At 41.9% G+C, this 26,261-nt stretch overlaps 4 protein-coding genes across 5 annotated transcripts; 2 read left to right on the forward strand and 2 right to left on the reverse strand.

Annotated features, from left to right (window-relative positions):
• The first annotated feature begins 2,812 nt into the window (after positions 1-2,812).
• On the forward strand, positions 2,813-4,533 carry LOC6603106. Its single transcript, XM_026991356.1, has 3 exons — positions 2,813-2,917; positions 2,987-3,623; positions 3,692-4,533. Exons 1-3 carry the CDS (start codon positions 2,862-2,864, stop codon positions 4,367-4,369), a joined length of 1,371 nt encoding a protein of 456 aa, XP_026847157.1. The 5' UTR covers positions 2,813-2,861; the 3' UTR covers positions 4,370-4,533.
• A 323-nt stretch (positions 4,534-4,856) lies between these two features.
• Positions 4,857-9,639, reverse strand: LOC6603071 (vascular endothelial growth factor C). 2 transcript variants are annotated; one of them, XR_003409044.1, is made up of 6 exons: positions 9,351-9,639; positions 7,496-7,571; positions 7,391-7,417; positions 6,300-6,793; positions 5,678-5,988; positions 5,412-5,478 (listed from the first exon to the last, which is right to left on the reverse strand). XR_003409044.1 is itself a non-coding variant. In XM_026991322.1 (5 exons), the coding sequence occupies exons 1-5, from the start codon at positions 9,630-9,632 to the stop codon at positions 5,386-5,388; spliced, it is 972 nt and encodes a 323-aa protein (XP_026847123.1). In that variant the 5' UTR covers positions 9,633-9,639; the 3' UTR covers positions 4,857-5,385. The 2 variants fall into 2 exon arrangements, 1 of the variants encoding a protein (XP_026847123.1); XM_026991322.1 differs by lacking the exon at positions 5,678-5,988 and having other exon boundaries at positions 4,857-5,478.
• Positions 9,636-19,499, reverse strand: LOC6603070 (zinc finger and BTB domain-containing protein 47). Its single transcript, XM_002028052.2, has 2 exons — positions 18,407-19,499; positions 9,636-9,762 (listed from the first exon to the last, which is right to left on the reverse strand). Exon 1 carries the CDS (start codon positions 19,450-19,452, stop codon positions 18,409-18,411), a length of 1,044 nt encoding a protein of 347 aa, XP_002028088.1. The 5' UTR covers positions 19,453-19,499; the 3' UTR covers positions 9,636-9,762; positions 18,407-18,408.
• Positions 19,500-19,812: 313 nt separating this feature from the next.
• Positions 19,813-23,812, forward strand: LOC6603068 (ubiquitin carboxyl-terminal hydrolase MINDY-3 homolog). The gene is made up of 6 exons (XM_026991277.1): positions 19,813-20,412; positions 20,623-20,756; positions 20,832-21,591; positions 21,660-21,819; positions 21,941-22,100; positions 23,144-23,812. The coding sequence occupies exons 1-6, from the start codon at positions 20,025-20,027 to the stop codon at positions 23,291-23,293; spliced, it is 1,752 nt and encodes a 583-aa protein (XP_026847078.1). The 5' UTR covers positions 19,813-20,024; the 3' UTR covers positions 23,294-23,812.
• Positions 23,813-26,261: the final 2,449 nt, after the last annotated feature.

Here is a 26,261-nt window from a genome sequence, read left to right on the forward strand (position 1 = left end):
TTATCAATCATGTGAATATACGAAAGGTGTGTCAGAGGTCGGGTCAAAAACACATACAACAATAACAATAACAATAACAACAATAACACCATATGCACTATACATATACATATGCAAATATATAACAAATGAAAGCAAAACACACAAACAAACATACACACAAATCAGAAATGACAAATTAGAAATCGGCACGCCGAAGCTCCTTCATTTTACATATACTACAACAATCCACTCCCCCGGCAGTTCATGCGCGCAACCCCAAAAACAAAAGGAAAATAAGGATAAGAAGGATGAGAGGACCGCACCCAAAACAATCAAATCCGCTAGATATTAGTAATCGTCAAAGGTGGCAGTAGCAGTAGAGCCCCGGAACTAATTAGATAAAACGTATGGCCGAGCCGGCCCATGACTCCCATAACGGAACGAAAATAAAAAGGTTTATGGCGGGTTCGGTGGGTGGGGTGCTACCACGTGTACCGTGCAAGAAAAAAACTTATTGCAAATTCTGACACTCGCATAAACGTCCGACAGAAGGTACACGTATGTGTTCCCAATATACATACATACATACATATGTAACATTTGTGGGGCAATGATTAAAAACTTTGCTAAATTATATATTGGCAGAATGGAAACAGATTGGCCTCCGATGGGGCCCTATAAGTCAATAATGTTTGGTGTGATTAGATCGCGGAATAGAACCGAACCCAACCATACACACATACATATATATGTACATACTCCGCATATCGTACGTATCCGAAATGCATTATTCTGTACGGCTGCCCGCCGCCGCCGCCACACACAATCGTACAATTCGTATATGAATAATTAGGGCGTTCGAGTGCCTGAAATGTACATATGAATACATACAGTACTCGTACGTACCCTATCCGAGCCCCCACCCCACCTCACCAGCACCCTTTCTATGTACAATAGTCATGTGTTTCGGCGGCACTGCGTACCGCAGCAATACATATGTATGTATGTACATACGCCAGAGATCTCTGTGCTGTGCTTTTAAGGTAAAGCGGCGGCGGCGGCGGCACGCAAGATTCGTGTTTCGTGTTTGTTTTGGCATTAACATGTTTCGCTCTTCAGTCTTCTCTTCTCTTCCACTCTTTTATACATATATTTAGCGAATTCTCTCCGTTTACGGAAAAAGCAAATAATTTTAAAGTTTCATGCAGATAGATGTACGTACGGGGCTGTATGGGTGTTCGTATGTGTGTGCGTATGTGTATTTCATATTTTTTGGGGGAAGGAATGTTGGTTGGTTGGCCTTAAGGTAGGTTGGTTAAGGGGGATGGATGGAGGATGATTCTGATTCTGATCTTGTTCAATGGGTATTGGGGGGATGGCGTTTGCATGCAGGCGATTTTTTTTTTTTATAAAAACGACTAATAATGTAAAAATATAAAAGAAAATGTGTACCAATATGTCAAGCGTCAACGAACGCAAACGCAAACGCACACTGAGAGATGGAATTGTTAGATTTTGATTCTACACACGTTACCTTCGGGTATTGATTGTTTTTGAAAGAAAACACAAAAAAAAAGCCGCGAAAACCACACAACCAGATTATTGATTTTGGGGCCTGCTGCTGCTGTTGCTCGGTTTTCGAAGAACAGGCAATACAGGGGGGTGGGAGAACGGACAGCGGACAGCGTAGAGTGCGGTGCGATGCGATGTAAGGCGGTCTTGGTCTTGGTTTTGGTTTTGGTTTCTTTTTTTTTGGTGGCAAGCAGATGTGTTAATATTAGCGCTTCTCGCTATCCGCCTTATTTCGATTTTTCGTTTTTCGGCTCTTTTCCTCAAACTTCTTTGCACACAACTCCGACTTCCGACTCGACGGACTGTAGGGATGTTGAATATATATTTTTGATAATATATTTGTTGGCGATATTTTCTTTTTTTTTGCAAATAAATCAACGGACTTTTCTGAATTTAGAAAAAAATTCGACACTAGCTTGTTGTTTCATTGTTCGCGGCAGAAAAATTTGTGAGACCATTTAGTTTAGTTTGTTAAATATATATTGATGTGTCCATATATCGATATATTGGTGGGACCATTTTCCATGTGGCCGTTTTTTTCTTGCATGCTATGTGGCTGAGAAAACTTGCAGCCATCATGGCCCATAGGTCTCCATGTGAGTTGAGGTTCGTATCCTTGAATGAAATATCATTTATATCGATTTTTGTGCCGGAAAAATCAAATTTCTGATTTCAGTGATGTCCCAAAAACGACATATTCTTAATAAGCTTTTTCGTTTAAATATCGATAGTTTTGTGCGATAATTGATATTTTTCCAAAACCAGGCTTGGCGCAAAACACATTAAACTGTAAAATCTGTTGTGCTCTTCTGTTGTGCTTAAATTGCAAAATTCGTACCTTCTTTATCAAACAGACTTTCAAAAATGGACTGAATGCAATAAAAAAAAAAAATAGTTTGATTCTTGATTCTGTCCTTAAAATTTTAATGTTCAAAAATGCCTGATAAAAATATTTAATGGGGCGGGGTTTGATTTCGATTTTTTTAGTAATTAGGGTCGTTCAAGTCTTTCTTATTTACATCTTTTCCGTTTCTTAAAACCAATATTTATGGCGATGCCACCGGCTTTCTTACGGAATTAAGTTGGTTGCAGCTATGCCTTTCGTGAAATGAGGGGTGGCAACTCTTTCTTTTCTTTGAAATTGTGTAAAACTTTGTTAAAGTCGAATTTAGTTTTCTGCCAAAACGTATTCAATATAATCCCAGTCACAAAAAGGTATTGAACATATCGCACACGTCTTACTGCTCTTATTTCATAAGCAGAAATAATTTTTCGAGAAAAAAAGAATACAAGAATACAAAGAAAGGATGTTTCAGCAAAAGCAAGTAAAGGACTGGGAAGTAACACCACGCAGAACTACCGCGTAAGTATACAACTTTGACTCGATTACAGCCAATACAAACCCGTGTTCAATCGCTGATTTTTCTCTCAGTCTTAACCTTGGCAATACCAAAATCGCTGAGCAATTGGAGGCTTTCAAGAAACACACCGCCGAGGTGGAAAAGGCGAATGGACAATGTTGCAAGAAATTTATCCGACTAAAGAACAAAGATCGCTTGGTGGACGTGGCTATGATCCACATCGAGAGTAGTCGTTCCACCATTGTGAACGTGGATGGGGTGCGCTTTCTGTGCCACGACGCGGTTCTTTCGTTTTTTTCGAAGCGTTTGACGGAGCAAATGCGGAAGGGATGCCTGTACTTCGAGACCCCAGAGCTGGCATCTCGTGCATTCGATAAAATATACCGCTGGATGCATGGGGAGTGCAGCGTTGTGCAGAGCTTCGATCTTGCAATGCTCAGAGGGGCTCGATTCCTGGCCATTCCCGAATTGCTCGAGCAGATGTGGAAGCTGCTGGAGAAAAAGAACCCGACTGAGTACGATGCATTCGAGATGCTCTGCAAGTCGCGCAAAGTGCACGAGATCGAGGAGCTGCATGGAATGATGGTGGATCGCATTACCAAGTCCACGCTGGTCATCTTCTCCTCCAAGCAGTTCCTGCGGCTGAGTGAGACTCAAGTGTCGCTTCTTCTGAAGTCGGATCGTTTGGCAGTCAACTCCGAAATTGAAGTGAGTGTCCCAGAATCGGTTCCCATTTGGACAACATTCAACATTTCATTGATTGCATATCCAAATAGGTTTTGTACAGTGGCTTGTGCTGGCTGCGATACAAGTGGCCCTTGCGTCGTGGCAGCGTTGGCAAGGTCCTCAATAGCGTCCGCTATGGGTTTCTCTCCATACTCATGCTGCAGAAGGTCTCGCTGGCGGATCGCCCGCAGACCGGTCCGTTCGGAGATATCCTGGATGTGTTCCTACAGCTGCCCGAGTCCAAGAAGATCCTAGCTGATGCCCTGATCTACAGCAGCCTTCTAGCAACCACTGTAATGGAGCCGCACTGTCTGAAGGATAGGCTTGCCACCACCGGAATACAGCTTCTTTCCTCTCGCCGCTGGATGATCGATACGCGCTGCGAATACCATCGCCCTGTCGCCGCGACCATACCGAACATGTCCTTTGTGTCGTGGGATGAGTTCAAAAACTACATGTTTATGCTGCAGACTGAGAAGACCAATATCGAAGACTTTCGTTGCGTGGATGAACCGAAGCGCCATATCTGTCCGGGTTCGGAAAGCGATCTGTCGGTTGCAGAGCTGGAGCCCTATGGCTCCACATCTTCGCAGACTTCGCTGCTGTCGGAGGACACGGACCATGGATCCACCACCATTGTGGCAAGCAGCTTCAAGGACTCGTCATCAGCATCGGAGAGCGTCCTGACCTACACCGAGGATACTGAAGGGTCCTTCTCGGATGAGTAGGATTCTCGTCGCATACCACTGACGGGCCCTCGGCTGGAGACTTGCCCAAGGCCACAACCAAAAGGAAAATAGTCCTTAAATATTTTTAAATACCTATTTTAGAGTTTTCCGTTGTTATAATTCCCAGATATCATTATTTTAACCATATGTCGTCCGTTTCCAATAAAGCGTCAAATAATCAATAGAATATTGGTATTCTTTGCTTTTGATTCGATTTCATAATGTTTTGAGTACCACTTCCATAGGAATGGCATTCTTGATTAGCATAAATATCTGTGTATCCACTAGTCCGATATTAGCTATTAAATTCATAGGCAGTGCTTGCAGACTGAAGCCTATATTGTTCTCTTCTACACTTCGTTTATTGCTCCACTGTACAGAAACATTGTTACATCCAAGCTGCTCTCGCGTCTGTCTTAACAGGTCGCATGGTGCAGGAGCTTCTGCTTCAGGGGAAAATAAAAAGAAAGAATTTCTTCAAAACATATTTACATATTACTTCAATAATCTTTGTATATTCTCTTGCATCGTGTTCTTGGAATGGCCTGACTTAAAGCTACAAAATTTGCATACAAATTATACAAAACAAAAATCTACACACAATTATGGGAGGTGTGAGGCAAAAGTGAAATTTCTGTGGTGATATTGAAAAATATAAAACTTAAGCATGGAAACAGGCGCCTAAAAAGTTAGCTAACAAATCAATAAAAAAAAATATAATAATTAGGCTGCACGCACAAAATGAGGGAACAACAGACAGAATACTGAATACGGGGGTACGGGGGTACGGGCGTACGGGGGCGGAATGTGTGTGACGTGTGTGGGTTGTTGTAATAGACTAGGTCTAAATCGATAACTATAAATAATATATAAAGTACGTGTGCAGTTAAGCTTAGTGCAATCATTGTGTATTTTGTGGGTTTCTCAGTACAATCTCTCGCCATTCCAGGTTGTAGTCCCAGCTGGTGCTCCTCCTCCCACTGGTCCTTCTTTTCCTCGTTTCCTCCTCAGCGCTCTTACACATGATAGAGAGTGGTATTGTCGGGCTCTACCTCCACTGCCTGGACAATGAAACGCTTGCGATCCACCACATCAATGGGGGCCGATGGCTAGACATAGAGTAGACCGAATTTTAATTAGTAATTCAAGCCACAAGAGAAACAAAAACAGATCTACATATATACTAGGGATAGGAACAGAAGCAGTGATTGTGAAATGTGGGAGAGTATTAGGATATGCCAGCATTAGCGGGTACTACAGATATATGTACATGCAGGATGGGGGGGACAACTGGACGGAAGTACTCACACAATGCTACGAAACCTTCTGGGGATCACACTCCTCTCCCTCTCTCTCTCTCTCTCTCTCACTCTCTCTTGCCTCAACACAGCTCTACTATAAGTTACATTTTACAATAAATTGCCTTAAACCATTGGCTTCTAATTTTAGTTACATTTTGCAGGAAAGTATCACAAAGATAAGTTTTCTCTATCTTTCTTTTAAATGGTTATGAAATTCTTCAAATATGTTTAACAAATTTCTCGGCAACAAAATAGTGGAACAGTGTGTTTGTGTGTGTGTTTGTTAACGAATTACGAATAATACTCGACATTTTTGATCTAAAACGAAACATAAAGAGAAAACAGAAAAGATGGGGAAAAAACATACATAGTATAAACAGCAAGACCAAGACAAAAGACTTAAACTACAACTAAAAACCAATCGGAATTGTGGAATCTGGAATCTTTGAAGAGTGTTTTCCTTATTTGCAAGGACAGACCCGTTGTGGGTGCCTGTGGTTCTGCATTGGGAGTACAACTTAAGATTTAACCACAACCGAAACGCACCAATCTATAACCAATTTATCTATCCCTTAAGGACTAGTATCCCCCGCACGCCAGGGCACTCAGGGCACTCAGGGCACACTCACATCGGTGCATTTGCATTGCGTCTCATCGAAAACGGTGCCGGTGGTGCAGCTCTGATTGTAGCGGCAGGCACAGGTGCAATTTGCATCGTCCCAATACTTGCTGTCGGCCTGCTCCAAGCACTTGTCCCTGGCGTCCGTGTTCTGGCACTCGCAGCGGCACAATTCTCTCCTGTACAGCTGATACGCATTGCAGTCCTCGGCCTTGATGCGGCAATCGCAGCGGCACGCCAAATGCTGTTCGACCACAATGATTTCCGAGCTGCGCTTGGATGTGCCGCCACGTTCGAATTTTCGCACACGCATCTGCACCTTCTCCGTCTGCGTGGGCTGGCAGGAGATCAATGTGGAGCCGCAGCAGCCATTGCAGCGATTAATGCGCGTGCATGCAGGCGTATAGTAGACATTGAAATTCCCCGCCTCATCGCTGGGCGGTTTCAGCTCCACAATGGTCGGCTGAGGCGAGCAGATCGCAGGCTGGGCATTCCGTATGGCAGCTGCAAGAGCAAAAGAGGGTTGGTTCTTAATTCAGGAAACTATAACCAATATAAAGTACATATATACTCGTATATTGCCACATTCTTCTACCTTAGAATTGGACTGTCAACGGAAACCTGTCAGGCGACAAGTGGGTTGGCTTTACAACACCCTAGTATACAGCTCACGAGATGAAAAACCGAAAGATTCCGATTATAATATTCGCAAGGGGCCGCCAAATAATGTCATTTAATTCTTTGGCGACCCCCTATCACACACAGATATGGAAATTGGATACAGACACTGTACTGATACTGTATAAACACTGATTCGCTGTACAAATGTTCCCCTAAGCGAACAGGTTCAAGTGATTCTGGTATTTTATACGATGATATCTCAAAAAGCTCAGCGCAAACACTGATTTAATGCGCGAATACGAGTATTCCAATTAGGTTTTAAAATAAATTTAGTTGGTAATTATTCCAATATAATGGAACAAAATAGAACATAACAAAAAATAGCTTTTTGAATTTTGCTGCTAATGAAAAACAAATTGAATTTAAATATTCTATAAATTCTAGTAAATCTTTTTTTATAGTCTTCAGAAATGATCTTACATCTGGTGACGCTGCGTTTGAAGTTTTCTGCAAAAGACCAGAAAGAGAGAGATGTTAATCTACAGATTGTGAATAGTAGAGGCACTTAAATGGTGTTCTACTCACCCTTGGAGGATATTTCGCCAGAGACATCGTAGTCGGCGGTGATGTTGCTCAAGTCCGTTGCAAGTTCCAATGGCAACTATTGAAAATAGAATTGGAATTAATGGAATTTAGATTATATTTCTAACAACTTCAAAGCATTATATAAACTGATTTATATTTAGACTTTTTTTATACATTTATGTTTAAAGGACAGGGAATTCTATAGTTGAAATATGCAATTTTTCTCTCAGTGTAGAAAACAGAGTCTAAAGCAATATTTGAACAATTATCAAACGTTTTTTCCTACAAATTAAACTAAAAAGGTGGCAACTGGCATTGTAACTATTGTTTTATTATTAAAAAACTGTGACAACACGTACAAGAGATCGCTCCAGCGATCATTAGTCACCTGCTCTCCTATCCGCGTCTAGCCTGCTGCTCTCTCTGCTCTCCTCTCCTCTTTCGATTCCCCCTGAATTGACGTAGATACAGATGTGTGTACGTCTGCGTATGCCATTAAAAAAATGACAGACGACAACTGCATAGAAATGTTGCTATTTCCAGGGAACAGATAGCTTGAAGCTCGGACTGATATTTGTTTTTATATCTGGTGCTACGGTGCTCTCGTGCGTCACCCCATAGAAGGGGGGGGGCCTTCTGGCCGCCACGTGCCAGGTGCTTTGACCAATTGGCACGGCATCGTCATCTCGAACGTCGGTAGCGGCGCCACGATTCGCTTGGCCATGATTCATTAGCGCCCCGGAACGGGTTGCCGTTTATTCACTTTCTTGTGTTAATTGTGGAAGCAGCAGCAGCAGCAATCGCAGAGAAAGTTCAAGGGCAACAGACACGACTGCAAAATTGATATGATCGCGAGGAAATCGCGGAGACATCAGAATAATCTCAAGAGGAACTTCTGTTTCTGCAAACAGATCGAAAATGAATCATTGAATGATCTTCCAAGGTTCCAGGAAATGAATCGCGGGTTTTTATGGGATCAGTATCTTATTTGTGTATTTAGAAATTGATCCAGATGTTTACCCAGTAAATAATGACGAAAAACCCTGCTCTGTTATCCGCTTCTGCCGAAAGGGGAAACCGAAAGAACCAACGAGCAGGTGTGGGCGTAGGTGGAGGGGGAGGATCTGCTAAAAAGGGAGCTCCACTGGAAGGTGGAGCCCGGCCGCTTCTGTTTATCTTTGAATTGACGCAAACAAAAGCTCTGGCGACAGACGATGTGGGAATGGGAATGGGGACGGGAGCGGGTATCATCGGTATGGGAGAGACGTAATGCGAATTATTTGTTTTGGAATCAAGGCGATCGCTATCAATGCCACCAGATGCAGAAGCAGAACAGAATTCCAGAAACAACACCCAGAAACCAGAAACCAGAGAGGCTGAGGCTGAGACGATGACAGGCGACGGCAACGGCGCCACTGTCCATGGGAATGGGGGATTTGGGTGGGGGTGGGGGATGATGGGATTGGATTGGGGTCCGAGTTGGGGTTGTGGCTTATCAAGCTGCAAACAAATGCGATGATCGCTGGAGGCTGACCCAAATGTGCAATGTCTCTAGGCGACTCTGTGGCGCCACCATAAAAGCTGTGGCGCCACTGCATATCCCCCATCCACCCCCCACCTAACGAGAGTTATTCAGCAGTTAAAATATACCATCCACTATTGCTTCTCCTTATCCGATCGCTGATCTGATTTCATTTCTCATCACAATTCCAATATCCTTTTTTCCTTTTGCCGATCGCTCTTCGAAATTTCCTTCCTACAGCTGTTAAAATATCCCCTCTCTGTGTCTGTTAAACACCGCTCTACAATCTCTGTTAAGATATCCCCCTGTACCTGTATGTGTGAAAGCACTCACCGTTACAGGTGTTCCAGCATCGGCGGCTGCCCCCTGGCAACAGCTTCCCTCATCCACGGGTACTGCTGCGCCGTTTGTCTGCCGCAGCAGACGCACCTTTGTCTGTGATGCGGCATCTGATGGTGGGGTGGCCGCCGCCGTCGCAGCATAGAAAAAGCGTGGCGAGGGTTGCAGATTGGCCGAGGACGCGACAGAGACGCCAGCAGCACCGCTGACGATTAACAGCAGCAGCGACAGCTGTAGAGGTAGGCGATGCGCTGTCGAAGATTTGGTTTGTGGCATGGCTAAGTGTGTGTGGGAGGGCGAGCGAGAGCAGGTGCTCTGGTCTTCGGTTAACAGTTGGTGTTGTTGCTTCTGTTAAAGCTTCGTTTCGTCTTCTGTTAAAGGTTGTGTTGTTGCTACTGTTATTTTACTGGAATGAGAGTGAGAAAAGAGAATTTAGCTGGTACCGCTTTTGCAGGGGCTTCTGCTAAAGGTATATTCATGTAAGGTTAGGCCCTGACAACCTTACATATTTTTTTATTTATTATATTTGTTTCTTACAAGAAACAAAATTATCTAACATAATATTAATAATTTATATAAGATAATTTAATTAAGATATTTTATAAAATTTAGGTGGATTTTGGTTCAAATTAATTAAGGCTTATATGGTTGGCTATTTTGAAGAACCCATTCTAATGTATACCAAACGATATTCTCGGCTCTCCACAAATATATAACGATCCACTCTGGCACTGCCTCATCTTCTGTGTAAATACACCTTGTGCTTATGCCGCATCGCATCCCATTTGTCTGGCTATTTGTCTGGCTTTGTGGCAAGCATGATTTATGATCTGATTTACAGCGCGACGATGATGGCTGGGACAGGGCGAGAAGACGTCACCGGAGATCTGTCTGTTGTTATTTGTTCGGTGGTTAATTTACTTTTCTTTTGTCTTGCTGCCTAATTTACAATGTCAACTCTTTATTTATATATATGTATATATTTTTTGGAAGACTAAAGTCGTGCACGTGGGTGGACACATTTACCGTTCGAATTGGGGTCACCTTCTGAATCCGCTTCTTGTCGATGTTGTCCAACGAAAAACCTTTTTTATGGCTAACTTGACATTGGTAAAAAAAAAACTCTTATCATAAGCATACAAAAAAAACAAAGACCGAGACAGAGCCACGAGTGTGAGTATGCGTCAGGCATATCAATCGACAATCATCCGGAATGATTGCATGAGGAATGAATGAATGGAGGCTATAAAGAAATACTCATATCGAAAGAGTGTGTGTGGTAATAAACCCATGGGATACCTCTTAGTCATATATATATATATATATTTAATTCTTGAGGAATTACTTACATCTACGAGTGCACTCATTTTATGGTAGGAAACTATTTACAGCTCTACTTATAGCCCTTTTCCGCTGAGGTGCACATGCGTCACCTCTCACGTTCCCGTGCGCTGTTCCCCTAAGCGAATGGATACATTCGTTTCAAATTACCTGTTTTTGGATTTTTAATAACGAAATCACAAAAAGATATACGCATGAGTGTATCTGTTAGTTTCTAAATTCATTTTGGAATAGAGAAATATTTTCGGGGGGAGGCCTCCTCCTCCACAACCAATATACCCATTCCATTCCTATTTGTACAGCCCACCATTGGCGGAACAATGCAACGCATTTTGGCTATGAATGAACCACGATTGTTCGACACGCCGGTCCGAGCTGTTTATTTGTTTGCTTCTTTTATTATACAATAGAGCCTTTTCTTGAGTCATAAATCAGAAGAAGAAAATTGTAGCCATTAAGCAAACAGGATTTTCATATATGTATGTATGTACATAATCAACAGGTGCAGGGAGGAAATATCCCATTCGATTTCCTGTCTGTCTTTGTGGGACCTTCATGGGTGAGCCCCAAGTGTGATTGGAATTAAATATTTCCTTTCCTTGGTATAGAGGTAGTAATCTTTAATACATCAGATACACTGGCCATCGTACCCGTTTTTTGTGGCTACTCTACATGCGGGTATTGCAACATTCTTTAACAGGAGATCCTAAAATACTAGCCTCTGCTTATAAAGATCTCGTTACTCTCTCAGAAAAGAGAGATCATAATGAAGATCGGTTTTATATTTACATATAAACAGACATAACAGAATACATATGTATATCGGTTATAGAAAGCAACATATTCCCAAGAACCATCGGATCTTAAAGAGTATTCAATGCTGCGGTTCTGTTATTTCTTTGGTTTTGTGTTTTCGTGGAATTGCATTTTATTATTATTATTATGTATTCTCTCCTCTCTCTCCCTTTTATGCCATGATTGCAATGGAAGGCCCTGCGCGCCAGCCCCCACCGCTTCTTTGGAGCCTCCCCTTCTGTCTTCTGTGGGCTGCTCAAATATGAAAATTCTTATTATAGGTCAGTTCGCGTTCGCGTTTCCCTTTCAGCTCTGCTGTCGATAACATAATAAAACTCTCGTACGACGAGTGTGCATACCCCCCGATAATGATATGTTGTTGGTATTTGTTTTGGTTGGCTCAAGGCGGTTTATCAGCCTAACAAAAATACGTACGACACAATATACATATGTACATATAAAATAGAAAGAGTCAGTGATTTGCCATTCATTCATAAAAATGCAAAACAAAACAGCAACAGAATGCCAGCGAGACAAATTGGCTCCCCTATGAAGCAAAAAAAAACAACATATCGAAATGGAGTATCGAATCGAATATGCGGACTATAGGATACTTGCTACTCAGAAAATGCTGTGAGAATAATGGGATAATTAAGGAATTGGTAAGGTTCTGATTAGAATTTCACATGAAACAGACAGCTGTTTCAGCTCCAAAAAGAGCTAATTATTCTGTCTGTAATATTTATTCAATCATGATGATTTTTCGCAGAATATCAGTTGTCTTTAGATAGCTTTATATCTTGTAAATTTAATTTATGATAAATTCTCAACTGTTCATACAGGCCAGATCGACTAGATACCCTATGAGATATAGGGTAGCAGTTGTCCCCCAACGTACCGGGTGTTTATTACGAACAAGAAGAAGTAGAAGTAGACGTTGAAGTGGATAAATCAAGTACAGACCAAAGAGAGGCCACAAACAGCAGCACAGGAAAGGAGATAAATAACCCAATGAGCAGGAGCGAGTGAGAGTGAGAGCGCAAAAGCGCGAATGCAAGCTTCTGCGATCACTAAAAATAGCTTTGAAGCTCGCATTGTTACGGTGTCCGCAAAAGCAGGAGTTTCACAGAAAAAGAGAGCGAGAGAGAGAGGGGAGTTGTAGAGAGCTAAAGACTTGCTCTATGTGGCTTTTATATGTAGGAGTACCTGCTGGTACAGGTGGTACGGGAGGTGCATGGAGGTGGAGTCACTCCCTTAACTGTTTATTTGTTTTGTGCAATCATGAGACATAAACAGACACGCACACACACACACACACACACTCTCTACTGATATCACAGCCCGGGCTGCTGCTGCTGCAGTTTCCATTGTTTTCTTGTGTTCTACTCTTCACTTCCCCCTTTCCTTTCTTGCGGGGGAACGGGGAGCGAAACAGAACCCGTTAATCAAATACCGATTGATATGGGAGAGCCGTAAGCCAAAGCCAAAGCTGCTGCAGCTTTTGTTGTAGCATTTGTTGCCGTGTATTGCTCACTCTCTCTCTCTCTCATGCACACGCACACGCACACGCACACCTGTGTGATTCATTATGACATTCCTTTTTTCTCATTCTCATTCTCCGTTTCATTTCATTTCTCTTATTCTCTTCTGCGCTCTTTAATTGGTAGGAAGTGATAATAACGGTAATCTCTTGAAGGAGTGCAACTTCGGGAGTGGAACCCTGAAAGGTTTTTGTTCCAAAATACATTTTAAGGAACATTTTATTACAATTAATTGCGTAGAATAGCGCTAGTCTGCGAATATACCACGTTTCTGGTTGAAAATGTTCGGTTTTCGTTTTTTAACAAGCCAACACGTTCTAGAGTTCATTTCATTTAATAATTTGAGTTTTCGAATAATTTCAAGGCATTCGATTCGAGCTGCATATGGGTCACCATGTCTCATACCTCTGTTTCCCATAAGTGAGTGGCCACATTCGTTGCGAATGCCATCCGCCTATGAATGTAAATGTTGATAGTTGATCACATTGTTATTCTATCGTTTGCTCATTATACAACGTTAAAACACCTGTAGAATCAAAAAACAGCTGTTCAAATAATCACAAAACCAAGACACAAATATTTGATATCCAGTGTCAATACAAACGTAAACATTTACCCCAGCTTTATGTTCTTTGAATTTCATTTAAGTTTTAATTGAATTAACTCTAATCTAAAGTTAAGAGTAAATAAAATAACTTGCGGAGCTACTCTTCAGGATTATATTGAGGTGGACAGTGGGGTTTTAACATCACACTATGATCGCAGTAACATCTGTAGGAACTACAGAGGAAGACCTTATTTTAAAGATTGTAACTCTGAATTAGTGGAACCGATTTAGAGTGAACCGATTTAGCGATGAAATTTCATCAGCCCTCCAAGGACGATGTAGAACACGCCTTTAAAACATCGACAGTATGAACTGGAGATCCATTTAAAGCTTTGAACCAACCGGAATCTCTTTTTGTTGAAAATACCAACCAAAAAAAATCGAATCTTCACCCCCTAATAATCAAAGTGGATAATAGTGGTTAGACTTATGGAATTGATGCGATTCGAAGTGAAATTGAATCTATTGTCTCTTGAAATTGTCTCTAAATGTTAGCCGCTATCATTATTAAGTCGTAAAGCTGCTTTATATAAAAGTAAATTCAATTAAATTATAGGCAAGAGTATCTTTCAAAAGGTTTAACTATAAAAAATTTCGGTTTAATGCCCCAATTGGAAGGCAGACCTTAACCTGATTGAATCGAACAGGGGGAAAAAAAGCTTGCCTCAGCGATAAATCTATGAAGTCGTGTCACGCCATTCAACTACTATCCCTTATTTTCCTTACGAATGAGGATGATATCATGATAATAGATCTGTTTATAACTCTATCGAATGTGAGGGAAATATCTTGGCAAACGCTTGCGTTGACGTCTCTTATCAGCTGTTGATATTCCGCTGTGCCGAGTGGCGAACAACAAGTGAGAGAACAGGGCGGTGCTGATGGAGATGGAGAGAGTAGACCCCCCCTAAGAGCCTCCTCTGTCGTCGATCTACAAAGGGGAACTGAGGTGGAGTGAGGCGACGGAGACATTGACTGCACAATCAACCGATTACAAAATTAAGCACGTTTTTTAATTATAAAATGCGTTTTGCGTTCGTTGGAATGTGTGTTGTTGTTGTTTTTTCTTGCTCTGTTGCTTTTGCAGGTGTTTTAGCGGGTATTTTCTTTTGGAGGCATCGCCCCACTGGTGCGTCATTGCGCAGGTATTCACCGAAACGGAGACTGAACGATATCACAAGAAAGAGGGGCAGAGAGAGAGAGAGATGGGTAGAGATTTGGAGACAGCGAAACATCGAGAAATTGTGTGAGATATGTGCGAAATCGAAAGGATTTACAGTGAATGCTTTAGTGGATAGAAAAATCCATTTAACATGTATATTCTTCAATGAAAAATACTTGTAAATGGGGTCTAAGGAGATGTGGTTCTGTGGTTTTGGGAGATTTCCAACCGATGAGCTGACACGCCGTTACAACGATTTCTCATTCATAAAACATTTATAATTATCGACTACGTACATATATGACTTTTTAGAAGATTTTGAGATTTAGCAACTAAATATTATATTCATAACAACTTTTAGGGAGTGTACCTATATTTTTCACCATAGATTTTACACCCTTTTTCGTTTAATTAAGTAAAGCTTTGCTTTGCCAATCTTCCAGAAAATTGTGTAAATTATATGATACAAAAATTCGTATCGCGAGTCTCATCGTAAATACAACCCCTCGCCCACCTCTTGTCTCGTGTCCGTTCGTTTATGGGAACATTTTGGCAGTGAATGAATGCCTACTGAATTTGTACGTGTAACAGTTAAGAGAGCTTTCACTGTGCCACCAAATACCGACGCACGAGTTCGAGTGCCAACATGGGCGGTCCGGTCCGGTCCCCATTCTGTGGGACTCCAAGGAGTGCCAACTTGTAATTGCCCCAAACAACAACATTCCACAGAGAGAAGACAGACACACTGAGACATGAGGAGGGCACACTCTGGCATTAATGATAAGGAGGGGCCCACGCAGAGGGTACGAAATAAGGAGGCAGACCCCGTCTCAGGGGAGAGGTTTAGTTGCAAGATCCATTCTGGAGTCTGGGGCGTAGGGCTCTCGCAGGCAAATCAATTGCAATATGGGAATAAATGATAATTCCTCTGCCGCTGGGGGAGAGCTTCAACAAAACAACAGAGAAGCGAGCAAGGGACAGGAGGTTGACGGTTTCTACAAGATAAATTATGGATTTGAAGCACCCGGCCCGCACCCCCCCCTTAAAGTGATGGTCTAGAAGAGCTGTCTGGAATGTGAATTTAAGATTAAACGATTCTCAACTTTCCACTTTAGATGTGAGATATTATATGGAGTTTGGTTGGTAATTAGAAAGAAACGTATCGCATGCGTTTGATTAAACGATCAAGTATTTGCGGATCGTTCATTTTCTTCACCTTTTCAGTTAACAATTAAATGGTTAATCTTTCGATTAATCATAGATCATACAAACGATTGTTTGAGTAGCATAGGTCAATGGTCAATAGAGTTGTACCCCTGGGATATTCTAGTGAGTCAGTGAATGAATGATCTATGAAATCTAAAGGCCCATCGACATCCCTTTTTGGGTTACCCATTCATTGGAATCTTTTGTTCAAGTTGGTTCTAGGTTCGATTCACATCCAGTGTGATTTCCATTCAAGCCAGGTTTTCAAATGCGTTGACGTTGGAAAGAACAACTCAAGCGGAACAATTTTCATGGGGGTTTTCCGCACCACTCACATCACAGAAATAGAAACAAATAACGCTAATTATTTTTTGTACTTATTATACTTATTTGTTTGCATTAAAAGCCACAACACAGCGAAATCCGTTCTCGTTTCAGCCAAAAGCTGTTTTTAGATGCCAAAAAACACGAACACAGATCCGATATGATAAAAGCTTTTTTAAGGCCCGGCTCGGCTCCCTCTCTCGCAGCTCCAGCAACAACAACAACAAATGTGGAAAACATTTGCCACAACCAACAACAAAAGTTGTTTCAGTTTAAATGTTAACAGAGACTTGAGGGTCGTCGTTTCATTTGATTTCGATTTGAATTTATTATTATTCTTATTGTTTGGTTTTGTTTTGACATGCGCTCGCAAAATGTTGTATAATGTTTTAGCACAATTTGTTCAATTATCTCGATTCATTTGAAGTTCTTTATAGAACGCTTTTTGAAGTTTTTCAATGGTTATTATATTATTACCAATTTGTTTGGGCTTATTTTGATGGAGCTTGTACTACTTTGTCACGCTTCTGAATATTCTTTTTATTTTATTTAATTTTTTAAGAAATCTTAAAGCACTTAGATCTCTTTTTGTTCAAGTTTGGGGGGTTATCTTTATTATAAAGCTTCATACATTTTTGTACGTAATACAGAGACCATCAACAGATCTGTTCTCATATATAGCTCACAATGGATCTATGTAATGATATATAATTGTCCACAATCGATCTGCAAACGTATGTAAATTATTATTATTATTGTTTGGCACATTTTTCAGTATCTTTAGTCTTTTCTAAATAGCAGTTGCTATCATAACTATTTATATTCATTATTTCTTATTTTGTACAGATCTATGCACTTTTCTTTTTTACTAATTATAAGACTTTATAATTCCTTTTTGGGGAAAAATGCAACAAACATGTTTTCAGTAGCTTTTACTTACTGCAACAACAAGAAAATCACTCAAAAAAAGTGCACTACGAATATTGTCAACAGGCGGAAAAACAGTTGAAACACAAAAACACACTCGAAAAAAAAAACAAACACCTATTTATTTGTGATTTGTGATAATAACGACGACAAAGACACGGCGGAGGGGAGAGGAGTGGAGTAGACGGTATATGCGATCCAGATGCCAGCAAGTTCGTTCCGTTCAAAATGACATATCGGTGTGGGCCAAGTTTTTATTTTGTGTTGTTTTTGTCGGGTATTCGAAAACCCCGCGATAGGCGCCTCCGACCACAACATGACACTTGTTCTCACCCACTGTTACTGTTACTGTTACTGTCGCTGCTACCGTCACTGGTCACTGTTATACGAAGGGGTGTATTTGCTCTCTTTCGGGTCATATTCAAAAATCATGTTGAGTTTAAAAAGCCTTGTAACAAAAGGACGCTCAAGTCGGAGCTGGTTGGTTGTTTGTGAATGCATTTTTTGTGGAAAATCGCTCATTACCATTCCCGCGCAAACCAAACGCTCACACCAAAGAGCAAGAGAGACGATCTTTCGCTCTCTTGAGAGACGGCTGCTGTTACTGATACTGTTACTGTTACTTCAACTGTTACGCTCTCTCTCTCTCTCTTTTGGTGCTCGATCAGCGCGGAGTCTGCGCAACAGGAAAAAAAAAGGGGAAGGGAAATTGAAGACCCGTGCGAACCTCACCTCGGCGTGTTTTGACGAGCAATATACCTTGAAGACAAAATCGGATTTTTCAAGCCGATACTTCAAGGTATATTAGGTAAAAGGTGTGGATTTTAATTTGCGTGCGTTGGTTTTTCCCAGCAGGGAAATTTTATTAGCTTCCCTCCAAGGGGGAGGGGGGGTTTGTTGAATGCATTAACTGATTTAAAAACTTATGCAAAACAGTCGCCAAATTGTAAAGCCATCTCAACGAGATTTTGGTATTCTTATAGATATCAGATATCGAGAGAGTCTGCCCACACAGTTGTCTCGCTATAATTCTGAGAATATCGAACTGAAAACTGACTATAGATCCAGATTTGAACGTATAACCGACAAATATAATACATGGTCTACTGTAGCCTACATTTCTTTCTCCATGGAGTAAGACACATACCTTTATGCATGCTTCTTGATGACATGCTGCTTCAGATCGACGATCCGACGGAAGGCATAATTGCACAACTGGCAAATGTGTGGCTCCCGTCCGTGCTCCTGGGTGGAGCACACATGTTTGTTGAGGTCACAGAGCCGATTGTAGCCCTTACCGCAGGCGGGACACAGATAGGGACGATCTTTAATGTGACTGCTCTGCACATGCTTTTTGAGGTGATCGACGGTGGTGAAGTCCGCCTGGCAGATATGGCACACATGGCGGCGGATCAGGACATGCATGCGTTCGAGATGTCCTCGCAATGCCCCTCGGGTCGTGTGCAACTTGCCACAGAAGCAGCACTCGAGTGAGCTCTTCTGGTGTGTGTCCGCGAGGTGGCGGATCAGGCTCATGCTGCCGGGGAAGCCGTTTCCACAGATGGGACACACATAGCCGCTGGGCATGTGATCGGCTATGCAGGCCTCCTTGTCGAGGTCCATGGGCCAGCCAAAGGTGACATCGTCATCCCAGTCCACGCTCGGCAGTATATCGTCGATGTTCTCCTCCAGCATTTCCAGCTCCTCGGTATCGCCCACCTCGCTGTGAGTTTTCCTTGGCGCCAGATCGTGCGCCAGCTCGGCATGTGCCTGCAGCGCATCCATGCTGCTGAAAGTCCTCACATCGTTGCGGCTATTCGCGCACATAGCGCAGTAGAAGAGCGAATGCAGGCCGTGCCAGGTCACTACGTGCCGGTAGAGGAACGTCGTCGAGGAGTAGCGCTTGCCGCACTGCAGGCACAGGAATCGGCCGTCGGCATGCTTTCGCGCCAGGTGCCGCTCCAGCACCTTCTCGTCCCCGAAGAGGGTCAGGCAGTGCTTGCAGATGTGGAGGCGCCACAAGCGACCCGCACAATGCTGCTCGTGTTGCTTGGTCTTTGGGTACCAGCGAAAGCTGGCCAAACAGGAGCTGCAGTGGTACAGCCGGTCCTTGGTCTGCTTCTGTGGAGGCAATCCCTGGGCACCCCCGGGCTGGCCACCCGGTGGCTTGGGCTTAAGCGGCTTGCCACTCATCCAATAAGCGATTTAACGTCGAAACTAGTCCAGATAAATCGCAAAGCAAACAAAAAACGAAAGTTGTGGAGGGAAACTGCATCGCCAGGGCTGCACCATATCGAAACTGGTATTTTTGGCCAGCCCTGAACTGAAATTTATTTGAACATAGTATGCCGACAAATTCCACTTCTCAATCAAATGAACTCATACTAATACTCTTCATACTCTTCAAATCAAATATCGCCCTAAAACTATACACTCGGCACAATTTCAACACAAGTAATTTTATTTTAAGTGAGTATTTTTGGGACGGGGCGCATTCCGCAAGGTATTTTCACAGTTCTCGGTTTCTGGGCACACAGCCCCTACACTGTTGCATTTGCAGCCCACACAGCGCCCCAAGGAAAAACGAAAATAAAAAGGCAGAGATGCCAACAAAATAGTGGCATTAACTGCATTTCGATACATACGAAACACAATTTTCGTGTGTGTGTGTTTTCCCTTTCAAAACAGTCGCCAGGCCCCGAGTGCAGCAAAAGCGCATCAGCAGCAGCAGCACACACAATCCACACACAAAACAGAAAAACGATATGAACGAGGAAACCGTAGGGGAGCCCAGCGAGAAATCTGCCTCGCAAAAAAGTGCATCGGAGTCAACATCGATGACGTTGGCCTCGGCAATCTTGGAGCAGAACGACACTGCAACTGCTGCTGGACAGCAGCGGCAGGAGCAACGTCCCACTACAAGTGCTGGGCCGCCCACAATATCGGCCGCCCAACGTCAGCAGGAGCAGGCGTCGTCCACTCCTGGCGGCGGGCCGCAGACCCCAAAACAAAAACCACAGCAACAGCAACAGCAGCAGCAGTTGCCGCCGATGCCGCAGTTGAATGCAAATGATATGCGCGAGCTGCGCGAGATAAAGCAGTTGTTGTGGGGCGATAATGTGCGCGAAGATGTATTCAAGCGTTGGTCTCAAGGTAATCATGCACCACCCACAACCCACCACCCACCACCCAAAACAGAAAAACACCCACCCACCCACACACACACACACGCAAATGCACGCACACGCACAGGCTGCAGCAACCCAACGCCCATCAAATGCAAACCACAAAAAATAAAAAAAAAAAAACCAAAATTCTTTTGCGCGCCCTTTTTTTTCATGTATTATTTGTTGTTCTTTTTAGGATTTGAGTTTAGTGATTATGAGCCGTCGGCATTGGTGCAAAAACAGGGCGGCCCTTGTGCTGTGATAGCGCCCGTTCAGGCGTATTTGCTTAAGATAATTACCATGGACACTCACGAGTTTCGATTGTCGGAGGTAAGTGATATACATAAATGTTCTTGCTGTTTTTATTTTCATTCCATCCATTCATCCTTGCCTCGTCTGCTAAAGATAACTCCAGCGGAGTGCAAGCGTCTACTCATACAGGCCCTGTGCAATATATTACGGAATTGCCGTGCCCCACGCTATCGTCTTGTCCAGCTGCATCGGCATCGCACCAACAGTGACAACCAGACAACCAAAGAGAGAGCCGCCACATCGGGAGCATCAGCAGCAGCCGTTGGAGGGGGAGGAGAAGGTGGCGCAGGACCTAATGCGAATGAAGTGGATGAGGAGGCCGAAGAGGCAACACCTGAAACGGTGGAGCATCTAACAGGGAAAGACAATAAAGCTGGACAGGCCTCGTCGTCCCACCATCATCCGGACCGTGACCTCACCCCCGACGAGTTCCATTCACGTCTCTATACGCTACACTTTCTCGATGGTCCGACAGTGTCGCGATACTTCGGTGATCATTACAACCAACTGACGGACACCTATGGCGTGATGCTCTTCATGTACTCGGTGTTCCTTACCAAGGGCATTGAGCTGGTCGCCGCCGACATATCCGACACCTCGGAGCCGATCATACACAGAACCTTTGGCTATGGCGGCCAGTCCATGATTAATCTAATGCTCACGGGTCGTGCCGTGGGCTATGTGTGGGACCATGAACAGGATGTTGGCGGCTTAAAGTTGAGGGGAATCTGCGAACAGAGCGATATTGGATACATAACGACAATGGAGCAGATGCGCTACTGCACAGTGGGTTCGTTCTACAAGAATCCCAGATATCCCGTCTGGGTGATGGGTTCAGACACGCATTTAACTGGTACGAAAGAGCAACCTTCGCTGAGGAATGAAACTATACATTTGATTCTTTTCCGGTCTCTTTCGCAGTGCTATTCAGCCACGAGAAGAAGCTCGTCTCGCCGGAGACGCCCTCAGAGCACGGTCGTCGCATATTCAAGTCGTTCGACCCGGAGGGTAATAATTTCATAGCCTCGTCCCTTCTACGTGAAGTATTGGCCCAATTGAATCTTGTCAGTGAACAGGGATAGTAAGTATTTACCCTCCTCCCTACCCCATTGAAATGTCTCTCTCATTTATCATTTTTGTGCGCTCTGTTTTCTTGTTCTTGTTGTATCTTGTTCCCCCCACCGCCCCCCGCCATCGTACAGTGTTAATCTCATGATGAAACGTTTGGATCCAGAGAATTTGGGCATCATATTGCTGAATGCTTTCATGGAGGAATTCTTTCCATGCGAGCGACATTCCGCACCCGATACGTTTGAGCTAATGCACTACAACGGCATACCAGGCTCCAATGGCAACAACAAGGTCGGTTTATATGTAACTTCTCAACATCTATATATCCAATAACACTTAGTCGATAGTCGACGTCTCTGATAGACTGGGGGCCCGAACAACTTTTAATGCATTTTTTGTCTGTATGATTTTGGGGAGGTTTCGTCAAACGGCTGCAGCCTAGCCGGTTATCCATAGATTTCTATCAAGGACACCTTAAACGACGACTCATAGACCTAAGCGCATATTAATAAAATTTAAAAACAACAAGAACCGAATTTAATGCGACTTTTCCTGACTTTTAAACAAGAATTTTGCATTTGAAAGTTTAATATTTGCCAGACGGCGAACTTAAGCTTTAATTCTTTAACTTTAATTCGATAGTTAGCTGCATTCTTTAGAATAAATTTCTACATTAGTTATTCCTTAGTTTCAAAGATCCCCCAGTCTATCAGAAGAACTCGGTTTGATGCCAGGACAAATAAAAGGTCAAGTTGGGTTGTAATAGGATGTTTTTAATCAAGTCTTGGACATAAAAAAATATAATTATTCATTAGGGAACCAGGAAATATATAATTGGAAGGAGGCATAAAGAATGGGATTCTTAATAGGTGTTTGAGGGATTCTGACGGCCATAAAATCATAGGTTCTGATGGATCTATAGGCATTTGGTATATGTGGCTTCCATTCTTTATAATCCAGGCTTTATATTAGGGTTCCAATAGGGTTACATATGTTTGGAATTGTTTTCGTGGGTTCTCTGGGTTTATAGAGATTTGGAAAGACCCCTGTTCCCTGTTTTAAGAGTTCCAACTATATATAATTCCTGCATATTCCAATTTTTGGACTGAGAAATTACGGTTCTAGCAAAAGAATTAAAGACTCTAATTTTATAAGGGCTAAGGTATGCCAAAAAGTGTATTATAATGATGGCATAGAATCATGTAAATATTGATATTTGGTACTGATCTTCTATGTGGAAGATCTATCCTATATATTTAGGCTTTGGTGGGTCTTGCTTCTCCCCGTCGTTTTAATGATTACATTTTAATAATCTTCCTTGGCTTTTTTTGCAGGTGCGCTACTATTGCGGTTCGGCCATTCTACTAGAGGGGGATCTGAAGTCGATGTGTGCCTCGAATCCGATGGTGACTTGCCTCCAGACCAAGTGGCCGAATATCGAGATCAATTGGCATGATCCCTGCCATACACCATCATTGAATTGACATCGCCAGCTGCCAGCAGCAGTCGCAGTCGCAGCCGTTGCCGAAGCCGAAGGCGCCGCAGCAGGTGGAAAGCGGCGACAGCAAAAAAAGAAAGAAAAAAAGCGAAAGCAGCAGCAAAAGCCGATGGAGTAGTAGGAGACAGCAAACTAAAGCATATAAACAAATAAGAGAAAAGTATACAAATTTGCCTGAATGGGGGGAACAGGCGACAGACAAATGCACACAAATATTTTGAATTATGAAAATCTTTTCGAACGATTTGTGGTATGTGTATTTATTGAAAAGTGTTTACAAATAAAAAAAAACAAAAAAAAAAAAAAAACAAAGGAGAAACATTGAGAAATGCACTCTGGAAGAGAGCATTTTTGGAGGAGAACAATAAAAGGAAATGAAGTAAATGGATAGGAGAATGCCAAGCGTTGATTCTCCCTACCTCCACACAGACACACACACACACACCCTTATGCATAGCTGTATGCAAAAATATTATTAACAAAAAAAAAAAATATATATATATAAAAAACAAAGGAAAAAAATGGAAAAAAAACAAAAAATTATCGATGTATAAAAATCCACAAAAACTAAAAAATATATTCAACAAACAAAAAAACAAAATACTGTACGTTTCAAAAATGGAAACTTAAAAAAAACAAAAAAGAATTACAGGCAACCACAAAAATTGTATGGAATTAAGTAAGACGTAAACACACAGAGAATAGAATGAATGAGAGAGAGAAAGAGCTCATAATTTAATTGAGAATTAGACAAAAGGTACAGGAGGAAGTCAGGTGAGAGAGAGAGAGAGAGAGAGAGAGAGAGGAGCGTAAGGAGCAAGAGCAGAGCGTAAAAGTAAGAAAAAAGATGCTATGTCGTAGAGTAACAAAAAACATATTTGTTCTTTGGCCTTTTAAACAAATTACTTGTAGTGTTAAACAATTTAATAAAATTAAACGAAAAAAAACTCACACAAAACTACTAACATCAATGTGAAAGAGAGAGAGAGAGAGAGAGACAGAGAGAGAGAGAGAGAGAGAGAGCTGGAAAGCGAAAGAAAGAGAGAGAGAGAGAGAAAGATCAAAGAACAGAATATTTCAAAAATAAATATAAAAACAAAAACAAAAAACACAGAAACACTAAATAGAAATTAACAAAAATAATAATTCAAACTTAAAATAAACAAACAACTGAAAAAATCGCACCTCAATTTGTGATTTATTTGTAGAGAATAAAAAACTAAGAGGAGAGCATAGATAGAGTATAGAGTTCTGGGTTCTAACATTTAAAAAAAATATCTACAATATTTTAAAGTGAGAAAATACACGGATTTAATGGGATAAACCAGAGAGACAACTAGTGTGTAGATTTCCAGGAGTAGGGATCTAAAAAAGAGTTTATTAATTGGTTTTATTTATTTAAATCAAACGAATTTAAAAGGAAATTAGATTAACCAGAGAGGCATACAGGGTTTCGGGAGTTGGGGTCCTCACGATAAGACATACCATGGCTGGACTTTGGCACTAAAAATCAACGAACTTAATATTAAACAGGGGACTACACACATTGTATGTTCTCAAATATATTTCGAATTAAAAAAGTGCTTATTTTTAAAATTAATTGAGATCCGTTGAGGCTTAAGAAAAAGTTTGATAAACCATTTTATGTACAATCCACAAGCTCTACAGGTGCATCTATCTTTTACTACAAAAACTAAGTTGATCTTCTGCAAAAGGCAGTCAAATTTTATGTAAGAGAGTTCCCGTAAATTGGGGCTCCCTGAAAGGTTTCCTTTTATGGATCTGGCTTTAAATTCATTTTTTTGTTATCTATTTATTCTAGAACACAATTACCAATTTTGTAAGCTGCTATGAACCGTCGCATCTATCCGTATTCGGCTCTATCAAAACTATGATAGGAGTAGGAGATTTTTCTTTTAGGAACGTCCGTCTGTAAATTTGGGCTTCTTAAAGAATTATACATTTTTAAGAGCTACTGCCCTAAAAGATCTTTTGGTACGGCGTGCACATATTGATTTTTTATTGTATAATTGTAGGATCTTACAGAGACCTGTATGCTATAAAGGCTCTTTATAAAGGCCAAGACTTTCCTACATCTGTAGTACTGTGGAGCCGCCTCAAGAGTAAAGTTCTTCTTTTAAAAGACTGTAGAAAATTCACAAAATTCGTTTAGAATGTATTTTATATGAACCATAGGAATGGAAGGTCGGGATTTAGTTATTTTTTTGATCAAAGCCAGAACGTAATGGACAACTCTCAGAGATGTCCATCGAGCATTTATATCAGACTCGTTCCTTCCTCTCGCATTTGAGTACGAGCCACAGGTAGAGTATTCCGCTCATCCGAAAGTGCTGATTGGCGGAATGCCACCATTTTAATGCGCTCAAATTCAAGTACCCGCAATGAATCAGATGGTATATGGTATGGGTTAGGCATCAGGAAAAGTGCAACTATCAGAACCATTGAGGGGCTTGCTCATCGGCATGGATCCGGATTCAAACCTGCTTCTAAAACCCATTCGTTCACATCGTTCGTAGCAACAGAACTACAACACAATACTGTGGCACGATTTCTTTACGATTGCTTGTTCAATTTTATAATTTATTGTACGAGTATTTTCACTCATTCAAGCTAATCATCTGCTCTTGGATCATCTGAGGGATTGATGCCTCTGTGCATTTCTCCGTCTGATAGCCGGGCAACGTGAGATCTTGGCCCGATGAATAGTAGCAGAGTTGGTCAAATGCAAATGACTTTGCCGGGTTGCCTGTCTGCTGGTGTTGTCTCCTTTCACATTTTTACCAATTGATCTATAGAATTGAAATATAGAAGGAATACTCGTAAAGAGTTTACGAGAGGAAATGGGACTGCTATGTCCAGTTCTTTGATTTCTATTTTCAAAACTCCATTCAAAAATTATGAAATAAATCTATAATATGAAAAAGATTGATCCG

The sequence above is a fragment of the Drosophila persimilis genome, unplaced genomic scaffold (genome assembly GCF_003286085.1).
Source record: "Drosophila persimilis strain 14011-0111.01,24,50 unplaced genomic scaffold, DperRS2 tig00000663-arrow-arrow-pilon, whole genome shotgun sequence".
In the NCBI taxonomy this organism is placed as follows: domain Eukaryota; kingdom Metazoa; phylum Arthropoda; class Insecta; order Diptera; family Drosophilidae; genus Drosophila; species Drosophila persimilis.